This window comes from Carcharodon carcharias, chromosome 2 (genome assembly GCF_017639515.1).
Source record: "Carcharodon carcharias isolate sCarCar2 chromosome 2, sCarCar2.pri, whole genome shotgun sequence".
In the NCBI taxonomy this organism is placed as follows: Eukaryota; Metazoa; Chordata; class Chondrichthyes; order Lamniformes; family Lamnidae; genus Carcharodon; species Carcharodon carcharias.
The window spans coordinates 20,750,927-20,769,714 of record NC_054468.1 but is presented as its reverse complement, the minus strand read 5'-3'; the positions used below and the strand labels follow the sequence as shown (position 1 = coordinate 20,769,714).

The 18,788-nt window shown below is 43.4% G+C and overlaps 1 protein-coding gene across 2 annotated transcripts in view; it reads left to right on the top strand.

The window, feature by feature from the left end:
- The window catches only part of LOC121274049 (glycogenin-1-like), a 78,471-nt gene that overhangs the window by 34,981 nt on the left and 24,702 nt on the right, over window positions 1–18,788 (top strand). For both annotated transcript variants that reach the window (XM_041181189.1, XM_041181194.1), the window contains exons 3-4: window positions 410–584; window positions 5,494–5,656. In XM_041181189.1, the coding sequence (XP_041037123.1) occupies window positions 410–584; window positions 5,494–5,656 (338 nt within the window). The remainder of the gene's footprint in view (window positions 1–409; window positions 585–5,493; window positions 5,657–18,788) is intronic.

The following is an 18,788-nucleotide window of genomic DNA, read 5'->3' as shown; positions in this document are numbered from 1 at the left end:
CACATGCTGTAATCGAGTTGCCATTTCATAGTGACAATTGATTTCACACTGGAGAAATCACACATTCCTTATGGAGGATAATCTGTTTAAGAGCATAAATTAATGCAGTAACCTTTAAATCCATGCATTAGTGCAATTTACACAGTAATGGCCATTTTTTCTCTGGATTACTTAAAGCGCAAATGATTCTTAAACTCTTAAGAACAGATATTTATTTAGCCCTTCATTAGATTGGTTGGAATATATGTCTTTGGAGCAAAGGGCTTGGTTATGGTCAACTGAAAATGTTGCCTTCAATTTGACACTACATTAGAGTTGAATGCTAGACAAATTGCCTCTGGAAATTCTATAAATATCTCAAATGAAAAATGTGTGTTTATTCTTTTTAAACCTACCCCTATTTCTCTAGAGCGCAGCTGGGAAGAATCTTTGATGAGGTTATTTTAGTGGATGTGCTGGACAGCAAGGATTCAGCTCACTTGGCCTTGATCAAGAGACCTGAGCTCGGCGTGACATTTACGAAGCTACACTGCTGGGCTCTCACAAACTATTCCAAATGTATATTCATGGATGCAGACACATTGGTAAGTGACAGTCTTCAGACATTGGCGTAGATGACTTTAAGACTTGCAAAATACCACCAATGCTAACCAAAAGCAGCCTAAGCAATCAAATATAGTTTGCACAGTATATAGACGTTGCTCCTTGCTGCTCATGTTGCATCATGTGACTAAGCTGTAGTAATCCCTATTATAGCTGTGGGTGGATTTGCTTTTTCATGTTAACTTTGACAAGCTGAGTCCAGGAAACAAATTATCACCAGTCCTGAAATTTAAGAACAGTTGTAATAGTAGTTATACAGTAATAGTTGCATTAACAATATAGTGGAATTACGAAGCTAAGGTCCTGTTTGACCTCAGTTTCTTTTTGGATTTTACAAATAAAAAACCTTCGAAGGCCCTATGATATAATTTATTCCGATGGATGGAGGGCTTGTACTCTCTAAGCTGCACGTGGGTGCAGATGTGAAGTAACTCGGAAGATACTGCGCAGGCCAGTCGAATGGTTCTGTTTTAAGATACCATGCAGTGCAAAACAAAATGTAAAGTTGCCATGCGTTGAAATGAACAGACTGCACAAAATGAAAGAAATAATTACAGGGAGTTTGCTTTGATTTCCCCATTTTGAAAGATTAAACTAAAAATCCATGGGAAGGCAAAGAAGAAGTTAGAATTGGATAAGAAATTGGATTTAAAAATACAGAACTGGAAAGTGCCAAATACAAATGCCAGCCTCCGTGTCAACAGGGAATATGGGGAGCCTGATGGTGAACCAAGAGCCCAGCAAGGCCAGGGTTTATAAATATAGATCGACAGGGCCTCATTTCAATAATTTCTGGCTGTCTCCCACCCGTCAGCTGGCCAGACTGACTGACTGCCTGGCTGGTGAGCCAGCGTATTAAGTAGCAGCTGGAGGCTGCAACTGGGGACACGTGAGGATGTTCCCCAGTAGTTATTAGTGAGGGGGGAAGACCTTGGACAGCAAGCAGGATGGGGTTGAGGCAGAAGCTCCAGCCTGTCGCAGGCTGATGGTGGTAGGGAAAGGGAAGTGGTGGAAATGGATGAGGATGCCAAAGTTCCAGGCCATGATTAAGGAAGGGAAAAAGTAGGGACTGTAATCAGGTGATGCCTTCCAAGAAGTTCTAAAAGGAGGTGATCTACATTACTTACCTTGGGCAGTTTGCAACTCCCACTTTGGATCTGCTGCCATCAAACGACAGCATGGGTTCAGTTAAGTTTGCCATCGGGCCACAACTGTCGACTGTCAATTAGGCCCTGAGCCTGCCCTTTGCACAAGCCTTGTCAATTGCCTGATTGTTAAAATTTAAATGGTTCGAAATGGGGTCAGGTCATTCTATCATATTTCTTTCTCTCTCTTTTAAAACCCTCATCTTTCCCAACTGTCCAGGGAGGCATTAAAATCGAGGCCACTGCATCAGATGAGGGGAGTACCACAGGAGTCACTACATGTCCCATTGTTGTTTCTTATCCTCAAAACTGGCCTGCTTGCAGAAGCCAATTATGAGATTCTTAAGTTTGCAGATGACACCAAAATAGAAAGTTTAGGAGCAGGAGAGAGATATGGCAGCAGGGTTTTGATCTATTATGCAACAGAACTGAGAAATGTCAATTTTTTTTATTCATTCACGGAATGTGGGCTTCGCTGGCTGGGCCAGCATTTATTGCCATCCCTAGTTGCCCTTGAGAAGGTGATGGTGAGCTGAACCATTGCAGGCCATGTGGTATAGGTACACCCACAGTTGGGGAGGGAGTTCCAGGATTTTGATCAAGCGACAGTGAAGGAACGGCAATATATTTCCAGGTCAGGATGGTGAGTGACTTGGAGGGGAACTTCCACGTGGTGTTCCCGTGTGTCTGCTGCCCTTGTCCTTCTAGATGGTAGAGGTTGTGGGTTTGGAAGGTGCTGTCGAAGGAGCCATGGTGAATTCCTGCAGTGCATCCTATAGATGGTACTCACTGCTGTTAATGTGATTTCATGAGGATGACTATGTCAGGCTGTTGCTTGACTAGTCTGTGAGACAGCTCTCCCAACTTTGGTATGTTCCCCCTGATGTTAGTAAGGAGGACTTTGTAGGGTCGACAGGGCAGAGAATGCTGTTGTCATTTCCAGTGTCTAGGTCGATGCCGGGTGGTCTGTCCAGTTTTATTCCTTTTTTGTGACTTTGTAGCAGCTTGCTAGGCCATTTGAGAAGGCATTTAAGAATCAAGTTGTGCCTGGAGTCACGTGTAGGCCAGACCAGGTAAGGACGACAGATTTCCTTCCCTAAAAGGCATTAGTGTCAACAGTCGACAATGATTTCATGGTCATAGACTTTTAATTCTAGATTTTTACTAAATTCAAATTCCACCATCTGCCATGGCAGGATTTGAACCGAGGTCCCCAGAGCATTACCTGGATTGACTGGTCCAGCGACAATACCACTATGCCACCACCTCCCAAATTTAATTAATGTTAATAATTCTACAAATTGAGGCCCAAGGAAGAGCATAGGATTAGTGCAGGCTTTAGACTTTCAAAGTGAGCTGGGAGTGACAGTAGACTCGGCACTGTTAACGCCAAGACAAAATTTGGCAGCAAATTATCAAATATGTCATTAGAACATGTTTCTTTTGTTAGTATGTCTAATATGCCTGGAGATTTTAACTTACATTATCTTAAACAGGAATGATTGTCTATCATGTTTTGGATGAAATTTTATTTGAATCTGATCCCAGAAGCTAAGGCTTTCTGGAGTTCTTCACTTTTTTCCCCTCATAGTCAAAGCCATCACCTGTTTGCAAAGCTGTGTGGTGGAAACACAATGGGGTGATCTTTAACCTCCAAAAACAGGTGGGTTGGTGATAGGCTTCTGGTGAGGTGTTAACTTTATTTAAATCTCGTAGCCAATACCCCAACACCCCCTCCACTCCCAATCCTCCCAAATTCTGGGGGAAGTCACCTTTCCCAGGAGAAGGATTGGCCATTTAAATATTTTAATAAGGCTACATGCATTCATTTCAACAGTGCTTCTAATTTTAACCACAGTCAGCTGTGTTTCCTTAGCCTCGAAGAAACCTGACAGATGAAAGCTGCTGAGAAGGGATGAATCCATGTGCTAAGCGCCTTTATGGCACTGCTTGTAGGCCAGGAGGAGCAGAGGTTTACTCAGTAAACCCTCCTTCCTCACCCCTCCCCAAGGCAATCTGTCTGCTCCAACTCCCCCTTGATACTTCCTCCTCTCCCTCACACACACTCCCACCCCCTCACTAGGTATACCAGCTCTCAGCCCAGCTTGATTGCAGCTTTGTGTTATAGGCTTCTCTGCCAAAGAAAGAGCCAGCCTGTCAATCGAAACAAAATTTAAATTTAAACCCATACTTCCGCATTTTCCAACCTCAAACAGCTCCCTGGCTCCTTCCCACGTCTCTGAATTAATACCCAGACAACACCTTGCTCTTCAGCCTAGGATCCCAAGAGTGGAGCAGAAGGGGTGTCGTATTCTAGGTGGCTAATTAAGCTTTAGTGTTCCAATCTCAAGCTGCTTTGAGAAACCAGTAAAGAGTAACGTGGTAACATATTTAAATATAGTCTTGGGAATAAGTACTCTTGGACAATGCCACTGTATGGCCTGACCCCAGAGTACTTCAATATTTCCCTCCATCATCCCACATTCTAGCTAGCTTGCTTGTATTGCTATGAAATGCATTGAAAGATTGGATCAAAGAAAACAAGAGAAATAATTGCTTTAGCATTCTGCAACTTCTCTGATTCATCCAGTGGAGAAGAGAAAAGGTTATATCTACTCAAAGGGTTAGCTTCAGTAGTCACATGTGTTTGATTTGGTGCCAAAGGTATGAGTAACGATGGTGTAGAGCTCCATTTACTGATGCTATAATTGGGGTGGGAAGATTTGTTTTGTGTCAGTTTGCCAAGAAAGTCACCTCCGATTGAACTAGTTTTCATTGCATTAAATGTCTTCCAACAGCTCCATTAGCCAGCACATTGGAATTCCATGTACCCATTCATGTGTCTACAGTAACCCTAAAATTGCTTATTCTTTTGTGTCTGAAGACATGGCCAGTTTGTCTACAGCCACATTTCAGAGGTCCTCTTCAAAGTGACTGACTGCAGTATCATTAACTACTTAAAGAAAGAACTTGTATTTACAGAGTGCCTTTCACAGCCTCTAAACAATGCCAATGCACTTTACAGCCAATTGAAGTACTTCTGGAATGTAATTTATGTTGTAAGGTAGCCTCCACAAACAGCAATGAGATGGTGTAGCCTAACAATTTCAATCTACGAAGGTGTGACTTGCTGAATACTGTACTTTAAGCATGTACAGCCTTTAAAGAGGTGAGTCTGAGATGTCAGTCAGTACAGTTTGCAGTTCATTTTGCTGTCAGTGTACATTAGCTCACTCAAACTCACTTATACCTTTCTTTAGTAGAATGAAAGAAAAGTGCTAAACAGTTTATAATGCTGGAAAAACTCAGCAGGTCTGGCAGCATCGGCGGAGAAGAAAAGAGTTGACGTTTCGAGTCCTCATGACCCTTGTCGAAGGGTCATGAGGACTCGAAACATCAACTCTTTTCTTCTCCTCCGATGCTGCCAGACCTGCTGAGTTTTTCCAGGTAATTCTGTTTTTGTTTTGGATTTCCAGCATCCGCAGTTTTTTTGTTTTTATTAGTTTATAATGCTGTTGTGTTCAACCGACTTTAGACAATGTACAAATACGTAGAATAATACAGCAGAGAAGGAGGCCATTCGGCCCATCACACCTGTGCCAGCTCTTTTGAAACAACCATCCAGTTTAGTTTCTCTCCCCTGCTCTAGCCCTACAATATTTTCCCTTCAAATATTTTCACTGATGCTTTTTTTTAATAGCTTGTGGGTATTTCCTGTAACCAGTGCTTCTGATATCTGTGACAGGTATTATGTAACATCGATGAACTCTTTGAAAGGGAAGAACTATCTGCGGCGCCGGACCCTGGTTGGCCGGATTGCTTCAATACGGGAGTGTTTGTTTACCGCCCTTCCATCGAAACCTACAATGAACTTTTACAGTTTTCTACAGAAAAGGGCAGCTTTGACGGTATGTTTCATTATCAGAAAGAAAGCCTTGTATGTAGTCTCTGCCCCCTGGTGTGAAAAATGCAGCCATGTTCTTTGCACGGACAGATCTCATTGGCCAGCGCTCTGCATGCTTTTTAATTCAGACAGTGCATCGGTACAAATTGTGTGTTTAATTCAAGTGTGAAGTCACCCAAGTTGCATTTAATTAAGCGATATGACACAATCTCAAGCAAAAATACAATAGTTTTTTAAAAATGGTTATTGTGAGATGGGCATCGCTGGCAAGGCCAGTATCTGTTGCCCATCCCTAGTTTCCCTCAAGTAGGTAGTGTTGAGCTGCCGCCTTGAACTGCTGCTGTCGATGTGGTGAGGGCATTGCCAATGTGCCGCTGGGGTTAGTGGGGGTGGGGTGGAGATGGTTAGGGGTGATGGGAGTCACAGGAGTTTGAATCAGCAACCATAATGGAATGATGATATACGTTTCAAGTCATGATGGGAACTTGGAGATGATGGGGTTCCCATGCACCTGCTACTTGATCTTCCAGAGGGTAAAGGTTATGGGCTTGGGACCGCTTTACCATTGAACTAGGTGTAACTACAGTTGGTACGCAGCAAAACCTTGGTAATATTTACAGCTTAGATAGCTCTCAGGCTGCCCAATGGTGTTGAATTTAAGCTGTACTTCATTTCCAATCACTTTTGAAGGCTGAGAGCCAACCATTCCACAGGTCCTTTACTGGAAAAAATGTAAGCATCTTTTGGATCCCAGGGAGCAGAGCTCTTGATGTCTGTTGAAACACACCTGCAAAGTTCTGATTTTATCCCAGCCTGAAAATGATGTAAGGTTGGTAGTATAACTCTGCTCTGCATCTCTCATCCAGGCATTCACCAGTTGATAGTTTAACTGTCTCGATCCTAATTAGAAGACAGTAATTTTCACTTAATTTAACATTCGGACTTGTTAAGTGTTAAACATTTGAGACGACCCATTGCGGTAGAAAGACAAGCTTGTTGCAAATGTGAACTTGACCTATTGGTAAAACACACAATAGCAGTGGCACTTGCTCCAAGGTCTATTAATAACATTTTCTGATAATCTCACAGGCACAATTGGTTTCATGATGGAAATGCTGGAGGCACCTGAGTAAACTCTATAGACTAACTATAAATAAAGTAATGAATAAGACAGTGCGTGCCCGGGGCTTATCGTACTCCAGCCATAACTATATAAAGAAAGTTCATTAAACCCCTTCAGGTTATAATGAGCTCCCTTCTCCAAATAAGGAAATGTGCAATTGGCAAACAATGTGGTCAAAAATATAACAATTCAGCAATATGAAAAGTTTAAGGAACATAAAATCTATTTCACTAAATGTGAATATGGTGGATGTAATTACTATCTTTCTCCCTTCTACCTCTTTTTCGCTCCTGTTGTCTGTCTCTCTCTGTCTCTCTCTCTCGCACACACTCTTTCTCTCTCCCCCCTCCCCTCCTGGAAATTGCAAACGTCCCAGATGTTGTGGAGATGCCAGTTATACTGGGTCTCTCCCTCTTTGCCACATTACCCCTGGATTTCCAGGGACTCATAAAGTAGGCAGCCCTGGACTTTCAACTATAACTACCTGATATTCAACTCAAGGATGGAAAGGCACTCATTTTCAGAGGCACCTGGAGAAACTCTCATTAAAACTTGCACTTGAGCACCTCAAATAAGAGCATCCAAAAAGGTCAAGCGGTAAGAGAAGAGAGCCTATAAAAGGCATGGACTACCTTTCTCGACTAATCTCCCTGCTTCCCTTCAAGTCTGAAACCTCTTTGCTGTGGCTAGAAGTAATTAAAAAGGCCTAGAAAATTCCTGGAGTTGCAGGCCTCTTGTGTATCCCATCCCTGTTCCCCGGTGCAAGTTCCTTCCAGGAGATGCGCCTGTGTGAGCTGGGACTGAATCATGTCAATGAACCAGCCCACCAAACTTAGAGAGCTTAAGGCCTAGACAGGTACTGGGGCAAAACAGTGGAGGAGCATCAAGGTTCAAATTTCAGGTAAGATGTGTATTTTTCCATGAAAAGGATTCCGAAGATGATTCCTTATGAGTTTTCCAATTCTTCACCATCGTCATTTCCTCAGTGCTTCTCGAAGTATCTCAAACAAAATAAAAACAGTAAATGTTGGAAATACTCAGTAGGCCAGGCAGCACCTATGGAGAGTGAAACAGGGTTAACGTTAACTCTCTTTCTATCTCCACAGATGCTGCCAGACCTGCTGAGTATTTTCTGTATTTATTTCAGATTTCCAACATCTAGAGTATTTTGCTTTTGGTCTCAGATGAAAATTCCTTTAAGACCCAACTTTCATAGAATATTGTTTCTGACACTGAATTACGCCTCAACAGTTCTTGCCTCCCTCTAAATCAGTAACAGTAGAGGCGACGGCAGGTCTGTTATATTTGCCATTGTTCTATCCATTGTTTGGCAGAGATGTCTTTTAATAAACAGAAGTACATAGCAATGATTCAAGTGGTTTTCTAGGCTGTGTGATAGAAGAGCTACTATCTTTGTTAAAGAAAATAATTTAAATTGGATATTTTAATGGGCGGACTTGTTAGCACCACCAATGACAATGCTTAACCTGACAGTAGGAGATGTTATCTGAGCAGAGTACATTTGTTCCGCGTTACAGAGTGAGAGTTGTTCTCTGGAATTGTCACCCAAACTTTCAAGTATTTTAAACTCAACTGTGGAAAAATACATATTTATAATAAAAGCGTAGGAAACAAAATGGGATAATCCTTGAAAACGGGGTTGGTGATGCAGGATTAACCTGTGGACGTTCCTTCAAATCCAGGCAGCATGCAGTCTTGGTGCTGTCCGCTCATTTAAATGTTAGCTGCCTGTAGCCCAGTGCTAAACGCACTGCTGAGTGCTGCATTCCTCAGCGTGGGGCCCAGGTTTGTGCATAGCTAACAGCACTTAAAGCTAACTTGTACTACTTCAAGCCAAATTGGATCTCTTATAGATGACGTGGCTGGGGAAGAGTGTCTGTCCTTCATGAAGAGTGACTATGATGTAACATGGCAGAGAATGTGCTCTGAAGTTCTCTGATGCAGCACTGGAGGCCTTGGTGTGGGAGGGGGACAGGAGGTGAGTTGTCTTCCATCCACAGCAGACCAGGAAACCCCTCCAATTTTATGAAGACAGTGGGAGCGGGCAGCCATCACTGTCAGTCCAAGCAGTGTAGCCCTGCGGACCTGGGTATAGTGCAGGAAGAAGTTTAATGACCTCACACAAGTGGTCAAGATCAGTGAATGCATCGTCAAGTGTCACATCCTTACAGATAAACCAGCAACCTCACACAATGCTTCATTCAACACTCCACCTTCACTCATCTACCAACAATCTCTATCAACCATGACTCAGACCTCACATTCATAGCTTCTGCTTACTTGTCATACACAGAGCATAGCTGCAAGCCTCACACTCACATCTCACAGCTCGAAAACACTGCCAGCTATTCAACCATGACAGCCACATCATGAAAGCACATTGCACCACACACACCTCTCTCTTGGAGGAAAAGGTGGCACCTCCCTCATGGCAGCAGGAGCCTATTGGCTGCATGTTCTCATCCCATTGGAGGAGACAGTGCACATCAACATTGGAATGGCCAGGACTGAGGCCTGACCAGCAGCGGCACTGAAACTGTTGAAGGTGACCCAGTACATTCCTACCTAATCATTCTTCTCACATCTCACTTCCTCCTCATTGTTCCTCAATTCGCAAATTGTTTAAAAATGCACCTCTTGCATTCCTCCCCTTAACATAAGCAGGTGGTATAGTGGTAATATCACTGGACGCATAATCCAGAAGGATTGGCTACTGCTCTGGGTACATGCATTCAAATCCCACCAAAGCAGCTGGTGGAATTTGAATTCAATTAATAAATCTGGAATATTAGAAAAAGCTATCCTCAGTAATGGTGACCATGACAGCTGTCATCAGTTATCATAAGAGCCCATCTGGTTCACTAATACCCTTGAGGGGAGGAAATCTGCCACCCCTTAGCCAGTCTGGCCAAATGTGACTCCAGACCCACAGCAATGTGGTTGACTTTTAACTGCCCTCTGAAATGGCCTAGCAAGCCACTCAGTTCAAGAGCAGTTAGGGATGGGCAGCCAATGCTAGCCTTGCCAGCGACACCCACATCCCATGAAAGAGTAAAGAAAAGATAAACCCATGCTTGTGTTTTTGTCCTTTCGGATACCCAAGAACTGAAAGCAGAGGCAAGAGGTGGATGAGGAAGAATAGACTGCTCCGAAGGAATACCGTGACACAGTCTTGACACTTGCAGCCGCCAGTTCAATTTTTGACATTGCATGTAATTTAGAGGCGAGCTTAGGGTCGGTATCTGCACATGGTAAGACAGTCAGCATAAATGGACTGCAGCTAGGGGATAAGGAAAGGATAGCACAGATGCCAGTTCGCTAGAGGGTGAGGTCACACAAGCGGACTACTGCAGAGAACTTACGAGGACTTCAGTGAGGCACTGTAAAGAATAAGGTTAATGGAGATGCATACAGAAATGCTGAACACATTGACAGACCTGCCAGAGACCACGTGCTCACTGTTCAATAGCCTGACACCAATTTTGCACAGAGCTTGGGAACCCACCCTTTCCAGTCAACTCCGTGAGAACACTTGCAGATGCAGCCATGATGCAGTGTCCCATGTGTTGTTACACTGAATGAGACTAACATGTACTCAACTGCAGGCAGCCATTATTGAATTAACTTTATTTACACCTCCCCAATAGAGAGGGCAGCAGAGAGAGCTGCTAATATAATAAAATGCTCATCTTGCAATATACAACTATGGCTAATGGCACAAACATGTCAGAAGCAACAAGCATCTTGTGCTGCAGTGGAAACTCAGATTGAAGTCTTGCAAACTCAGGTAGCTTCCATCATGGCTGCTCAGAGAGGTGTGCAGGCTCTCACAATAGCCCTGCAATCCATGCTGCAACAGATTACTAAGATTGCTGTGGTGTTGCCCAGGGGAGTGCTAGTGGCTCCATTGAGCATGAACCTACTGTCCTCTCTCAGGATGACAGCATTCATCATCCCACCAGTGCCACTCTGCCAGTGTCCTTGCTATTGTCTGTCAGCTAATTCAGTATCATCTGTTTTACATTATTGTCCAAAGTCAAAATTATCCCAACTATATGTGCTGTATAATTCTTGTTGTCTTAAGGATGATCCCCTCATTGCTAATTTTGGCATTATGGGTATATTTTCCTCTTTATTAAAAACCATATTGAAATGCTCTCTCTTATCACATGACTAACATTTCAGCTGGTGGTTGAAAAGCTCTCATTGTAATTACAGCATGAATACTGGTGAGAAGGGAGACATGTTGCCAAAGGTTTTTGCCTTGCACTCGTCAGGACAAACACAAGAATGCCAAATTTCAAATGATCACAACAAGGAGAAAAGGGTGCCGATTGGTTGGCAAGTTGGTTGTATGTTCTTTCGGTTATTTGTAATAGGCAAATAATTAGCTGAGGCGGTGCCATGGAGAAAGCAACGGTGAGCCCGTGTTATTGGATAATTCAAAAAAGGATACCAGGCTTGAACATATTCCTTTTGATGGCAGAGAATGAGTTCCTGGTGAATGAATGAATGAATGTCGCTTCCAGCAAGCGTAAATGAGTCACGTTACAAGCTCGACTGATTATCTTAAATTGGTTGTTAGTGTAGCTATTAGCACACTCAGGATTGTTCAGCCAGTGCTGCCCAGTTGCGGGATCACATCTAATGGTAGACAATTTGTTTTGGGTCTTGCAAGCGCGGGCTAGTTGAGTACAGTCTGTACTCTGCCTATTAGAAATAACTGAAGGAACATGCAGCTTGTTTCAATCAGTCAGTCGTTAGGATGTACGATTACAACATGCACAAAGAACGTAAGAAGATTAGACAACTGAATTATGAAGTAATTTCAGTTCTGAATGTACACAGGAATTGTGCATCCTTAAACTGAGTACCGTGCTGTCACTTGCGTTAATGATTCAGTAGTGTCAAACAGGCTTTGCCAATGCTTTTCTTAAGCCAACAGAATATCCAAATCAGTTCAATGTTTATGTAAAGAAATGCTGCCCTCTGTTTTCTCCTTGGATGAAGTTTGAAAGTTCACTGGTGCTAACCAACGTCAGATTTTATAACAAGGATGTTGGTGCAGCTGCCATGGACTCCATTACCTGTACCACCAGCTCCCACCCACCACCACACCCCACTCCCTGTCTCCATTACTGAGCATTTGTGCCATTTCGCTGTTCCAAGGCTGGTACCATACTGGAGGTTTCATAGAATCATAGAAAAGTTACAGCACAGAAAGAGGCCATTCAGCCCATCATGTCTGTGCCAGCCGAAAAAGGAAAAAAACTAGCTGCCCATTTTAATCCCACCTTCTGGCACTAGCTCTGTAGCCTTGCAGGTTACAGCATTTTAAGTTTCATTTGTCCACACCTCCCGGACAACATGGTCAAGGTGAACGTGTGTCCTTACCAAGTTCCGGTGTAGCACATTAAGCCACCTGCTAGATCTTCCCTTAGCCTGCACAATATCCTTTCGAGTTCATGGCCTGCATTGAAACACCTTGCAGCACATGCTGGCTGAAACATGAAAGTTTGAGGGAAGTGTTACAATTCAGTTAATGGAAGGACTCTTCCATATTTAGAGGAAGCAGGATGCCAGGGTCGAAAGGTTGCATCATAGCTCTGCACCCTGTTACGAGTAGGCTTTGTGGTTTTGATGGATCTGTGAGGTGGTAGAGTCTAGCACATAGTAATAATTCTATGCTTCAGTGTCAGTAGACAAAAATCTTTTGTTTCTGCCTTGGGAATTTGAAATGTTGTTGTTAATTGTTGCTTGCTGAAATGGCAGAGGCTGTGGGCATCAGCATTCGTAGAGAAATAGTTTTCAAAGAATTATTAGAGGGGAAAAAAATATCCCTTTAATTGGGATGGAGGAGCCAGAAGGTGCCATTTTCAACAAAGTTCAGCTGAAGGGGAAAGTTGTACTTTGGAATGCCACTGGCATTTGGCTTGCCAGATTGTGCTATTTGCAGTTCTTTCTGAAAGATTAATAAGCCTGGGGCACGGTGAGGCCTTCTAATTAGGGCCAGTGGCTCTACTCACGTAACATTTTAAAATCAACAGTGATTGCTCACTAGGAACAGCTTGATTCATTGGATTGCTTGCTACTGGCCTGCTTAGCGGCTTCTATCATTTGTTTGCTGTGCTGCAGTGTACCTGAAACTCTGGTATAAAGACCCATCTTGCAATGAGCCTTATATTTTGAAAGGTCTATAATTTTAAGTGCAAGCTCCATAATGAAAGTGCTCTGAATAACCTAAGTTATTGCCTGTGCAATGTTAGGTTTTCTAGCTCCTTTAATTGTGATTTGATATATGATTCCCTATGAAGGAGCTGGATGTAGTGAAGGTACAAGACATAAAAATTATCACCCATCTTACCTGAAGCAAGACTAAATAATTTCACATTTAAGTCCATTTGACTTCCCTCATTGAGCACTAGGTTCCCTCTGAAAATGGCTTGTCTCACGCAGTGAATTTTTCTGTGAAGCAACTGCCTTTTCCACTCAGCAGCCCCACAGATACCAATGTCTACCACATAATTACCTGCATACTTTATGATGTCTCTTATTTACCTATATTGCTGGGTTTATGCTGCCAAGCCACTGCCTCGAGGCATCCCAGGGGCCTGGGTGGTGTGGAAAATATTTCCTGCTCATGAAATCATGGTGCTGCACAAGATGAGATCTACACTGTAGCTGTTCCCTATAACCAGCATAGCACATAGTGATGGAGTGATTGCGAGGCACCAGTAAGGAAATGATGGTGTGTTTAAGTGGAATATGCTTCCCCTTTAATCTGTTTTAACTGATAAGTGATTTCCCTCTCCAGTATACAGTTTAAACAGGATATGTTAAATCATTGGCTTTAAGCCACATGTAACTGTCTCTTAAAGGATTTCTTGTAAAACAGCAAAGCAAAGTCGTTTACAGATCTAGATACTTGCATTTTGAACTGGGTTCCCAAAGCCTTCCAGACAGTGGGTCTGTGTGGCCTTTACTGGGATTTATGGGTCCAAAGACATTCACTTGTTTAAGCAATGCTGGATTTTGCTGGCCATCATCTAGTGAAGATTTAATCAAAGAATCCGTCTAAATTATAGGCTTAAAACCGTGAATCATCAAAGAATATTTGATCAGGAAATTCAAAAAGTAAATACTGTGGATAAAAATGTATACAAAGGTTGAATTAGAAGTTACTGCAGGTCACAGCAGCCCTCACCTGATATTACGAACAGAAATTCTAATCCTTGTTGTCACTCTTCCCTATCTCGGTAATCCCTTCCAGTCTCACAACCCTCCAAGATATCTGCGTTTCTCTATTCCTGGTCTCTGGAGCATTCTCGATTTTAACTGCCCCACCATTAGGGTTGCCAACCCTCCAGGACTGGCCTGGAGTCTCCAGGTATTGAAGATCAATCTGCAGGGCGCTGCTGTGTGTGCAACCCTGGAGAAAAATTATCGAGACATTAAAAAAGTTAGATTTTTTTTGACATTTTCTTTGAACGTTTCTCTTTACCAGGTATGAAAATATTGAAAAAGTCTGTCAAGCGTTAACCAATTAGGTAATGTGTCTTTTTGCTTTCCAAAGTGTGGGAAGGCAGTGTGTCACAAGGATGGATGTGTTGGCTGACTAATGGCTGGAGCGGGGGGGCAAGTCACATGATGAAACCTTCAGGAATGCACTTAATCACAGTTGGCAACCTTATCCACCATTGGTGGCTGTGCTTCAGCTGCCTAGGCCCTAACCTCTGGAGTAGCCTCACTACACCTACCACCTCCTCGTTTAAGACCCTCCTTAAAACTTGTATATTTGATCAAGCCTTTGGTCACTGCCCTAATATCTCCTTATTTGGTTGCTGTCATATTTTCTTTCATAATGCTGTGATGTAGCACCCAGGCATATTTTATTACATTAAGGGCACTATATAAATATAAGTTGTTATTGTTGAAAAAGCTGGAAGTACTCAGCAGGTCTGACAGCACCTATGGAATAAGAAACGGAGCTAACGCTTCAGGTCAATGACTCATCATCTGCAAAAAGTCAATGATGTCATTGTTTTAAACAAGTATGGAGACACAGAGAAGAGAGAGAATGGTAAGAACAAATGGGAAGGCCTGTGATAGGGCAGAAGGCGGGAGTGATTAAATGGAAAAATGGATGATGGTGCAAGGTAAAATGGGATGGCAACAGGACGTGAAGAAATTGGTCTAAACAAGTCCAAAGGAGTAAATGGCAACAACAGATTCTTCCATGAGATGTGGGCATTGCTGGCAAGGCCAGCATTTGTTGTCCATTCCAAATTGCCTTTGAACTGACTGGCTTGCCACACCATTTCAGAGGGCAAATAAGAGTGAACCACGTTGCTGTGGCTCTGGAGTCACATGTAGGCCAGGCCAGGTAGGGACAGCAGCTTTCCTTCCCTAAAGGACGTTAGTGAACCAGATATGGTTTTACAGTAATTGACAATGGTTTCATGGTCACCAAGAAGGAGTTAGATACAGCTCTTGGGGCGAAAGGGTATGGGGAGAAATCGGGAGCAGGCTATTGAGTTGGATGATCAGCCATGATTATAATTAATGGCGGAGCAGGCTCGAAGGACCGAATGGCCTACTCCTGCTCCTAATTTCTATTACGGAGACTAGATTTTAATTCGAGGTTGTTAACCGAACTTAAGTTCCACCAGCTGCCGTGGTGGGATTTGAACCCTTGTCTCCTAGAATATGAGCCTGGACCTTTGGATTATTAGTCCTGTGACATTACCACAATGCCACTGCCTCCACCCAGCAAACAGTAGGAGCAGAGGTTATGATCTGAAGTTATCGCTATCACTGTTGTTATGACCAGGTGAGGAGGAGGTAACTGGCTCCCCTTTACCCGGCCCCCTCAGTTGGCCGCAACAAAGTTTTTTTTAAAATTCTTTTCTGCGTTAACGCCTTTTCCAATCCAAATGCACTTACTTTTTAATAAGGAGCCAATCAAAGCAGGTTTTCTTGAGTCAAAGAAAGAGTAAGTTTATTGGTTACTAAACCCAAGAAAAAATAATATTGTAAAAGACACAATAACACACACACACGCAGATCTCAGAAGTAGGAAAAGTTAGAGTCCAAATGAAAATTAAAAGGATATACAATTAAGTATATTGGAGAGGCAATGGTATGGTGGTATTGTCACTGGACTAGTATTCCAGAGACCCAGGATAATGCTCTGGGGACCCAGGTTCAAATCCCACCATGGTCGATGGTGATATTTGATATTATTTTAAAAAGTCTGATGATGACCATGAAACCATTGTCGATTGTTGTAAAAAACCTTGTCCTTTAGGACAAACTAATGTCCTTTAGGGAAGGAAACCTGCCATCCTTACCTGGTCTGGCTGACATGTGACTCCAGACTCTTAGAGTTGACTCTTTAAAAAAAAAATGCCCTCTGAACAAGGTCAATAAATGCTAGCCCACATCCCACGAACAAATAAAAACAAAAGTCCTTTGCTTGTCCTTGAGACATAGATTGTTGAATGTTGCAGCCACTTGAGGTTCACGAGGTTCCTTTAAAAGTCTGGAGTTGAATTGAAGTTCAAGTAATTGCACTTTTTTGGAGACAATCTTAGTTTGAGAGAGAGAGAGAGCCACTTCAGATCATAACCTCTGCTCCTATTGTTTTCTGGGTGGAGGTGGTGGTGTCATGGTAATGTCACTGGGCTAATAATCCAAAGGCCCAGGTTAATATTCTCAGAGACAAGGGTTCAAATCCCATTCAGCAATGTTTATAGATAACTTTGATTTTTCTCTTTGTTTCTGACTTGGCAAAAACAGTTCTTAAACCTGTTTCAAGAAGGAATTCGATTATCATGTCTTGCAATCATTGTAGAATCAATAATCGCAGCTTTGATCTTATGTCTCGGAAACTTTTGATACATTTCAAGATAGTAGAAACCAATAGGATAAAAGCAAAATACTGCGGATGCTGGAAACCTGAAACAAAAACAAAAATAGCTGGAAAAACTCAACAGGTCTGACAGCATCTGTGAAGAGTCTGTATGACTCTTCATCAGAACTGGTCTGGTCAGTACTGATGAAGAGTCATATGGACTTGAAACGTTAACTCTGTCTTCCTCTCCACAGATGCTGTCAGACCTGCTGAGTTTTTCCAGCTATTTTTGTTTTTGTTTCAGAAACCAATAGGAGGTGGGGTTATTTCATCCTCCACAGGGCGTTTTGAATGTCTGCTGGATGTGTCTGGCTGGTTGGCAGTTCCCATTGTCTTGATTGAATTACAGTTGATTAAAGTCCAGCACTTTGCATTTTTAATGCCTTCCTTTCAGAGTCCATTTGGAAGTGGACCTTGACATCCACAGGTGTAAAATTCCATACAACAGGTCAGGGCAGGTCTGCAGTGCAATCCATATAGGAACTTCCCAGAAAAGTAGTCAACTTACAACATCAGACTATTGGTAGCCATCTTGGTCAATGCCTTTTATATTTTTTAGAAAAACAGGTTCTCTTTAAACAGTTCAATATGTTTTTGGTGAGCTGGTGAAGTTGTAGGCAGATCTCACTCAGTTACAGTTCCCATTGTCTTGACACTGTTGAACCCAGAAGGTTATAAAGTGCCTGATCAAAAGGTGAGGTGCTGTCCCTTGAGTTTCACTGGAACCGTGTAGGGGCCTGACAGGTTAGAGTGGCAGTGAGACAGAGAATTAAAATGGAAAGCAACTAGAAGCTTGTGCCCATGCTCACAGACTAAACAGGTGTGTTGAGCAAACCAACCATCCAATCTGCATTTGGTCTCTGTATCGTCGGAATATCTTCCTGTGAGCAATGAATACAACTTAGTGAATTGAAAGAAGCACTTGTAAATCACAGTTTCACCTGAAGCATGTGATTGGAGCCCTGGATAGTAGGAAGGGAGGATGTAAAGGGGCAGGTGTTGCATCTCCTATGCTTGCATAAGAAAGTCCCAAAGGAAGAGAAGGGCAAAACCAGTAAAACTTGGAAATGACTGGTACTGGTCAGAACTGGTTTTTCCTTCTGAGTGTGTGCTGGGAGTAATTGAAGGGTGGACCAGGGTGTCACAGAGGGATCTGTTTCTTTGGAATACCAGAAGGAGAGGGAAAGATGTGTTTGGTAGTGGCATAGAGGATCAGAAATGGTGGAGGATGATCCGTTGAATGTGGATGCTGGTGGTTTGAAGGTGAGGATGAAGAGAACACGTCATGGGCTGAATAATACAGGTGGGAGGGGTGGGGTTCGGACTCCCCCCACCCTCGCCCCTCCCCCCACCCCCCCACCGAAGCAAAGTCAGCCATGGAGCCAACATACTTCGCTCCGACCCATCCACCCTGCAACCATAACTTGCTGCAGGTGGGCTAAATAAGGGCTAAGGGAGTCTTTAAGGCTGCAGGAATGAAGTTGTGGGGGTGGGGGGGGTGCCCCACAATTGACAAAGGGTAGCCCCTGGAGAGCCCCTTCCCCCCTGCCCTTCGAAGAACTTTTTTTTAAGATCAGGCTGCCCACTCCTGCCCAGCTGTCTATGCGTGAGCAGCATATTATCAGGGTCAATGGGCTTGATAACAAGCCTAATTGACCCCTGAGTACTTATCTGAATATGGCGGGTGGGCTGCCGGTTTTGGCACCTGCCCAACCCCCTGTTTGATGGGAGTGAGCTCAGGAGTGGGCGGGGAAGGTGGTGGGGTGGGCACCTGCCCTATTTTGGGTGCTTCACCTCCCCCTCCCCTTCCCCGCTGCACTCACACCTGTCGGGGGCCTGTAAGATACAGCTCCATGGTTCTGGGTGGAAGGGAAAGGTGGGAGGTCAAAAGTGTGGGGAGTGGAACAGATACATTCGAGGATCCTGTCACTCAGAGTTGAGTGGAATCTTCATTTGAGAAAGAAGTAAGCCATGTATTGGAAGGGCTGGGACGAAAGGTGGCAGCTTTGGAACAGATGTGACAGACAGGGAGAAACAGGGAGAATGGAGTAGAGTCCTTTCGGGAAGAGGGGTTGGAGG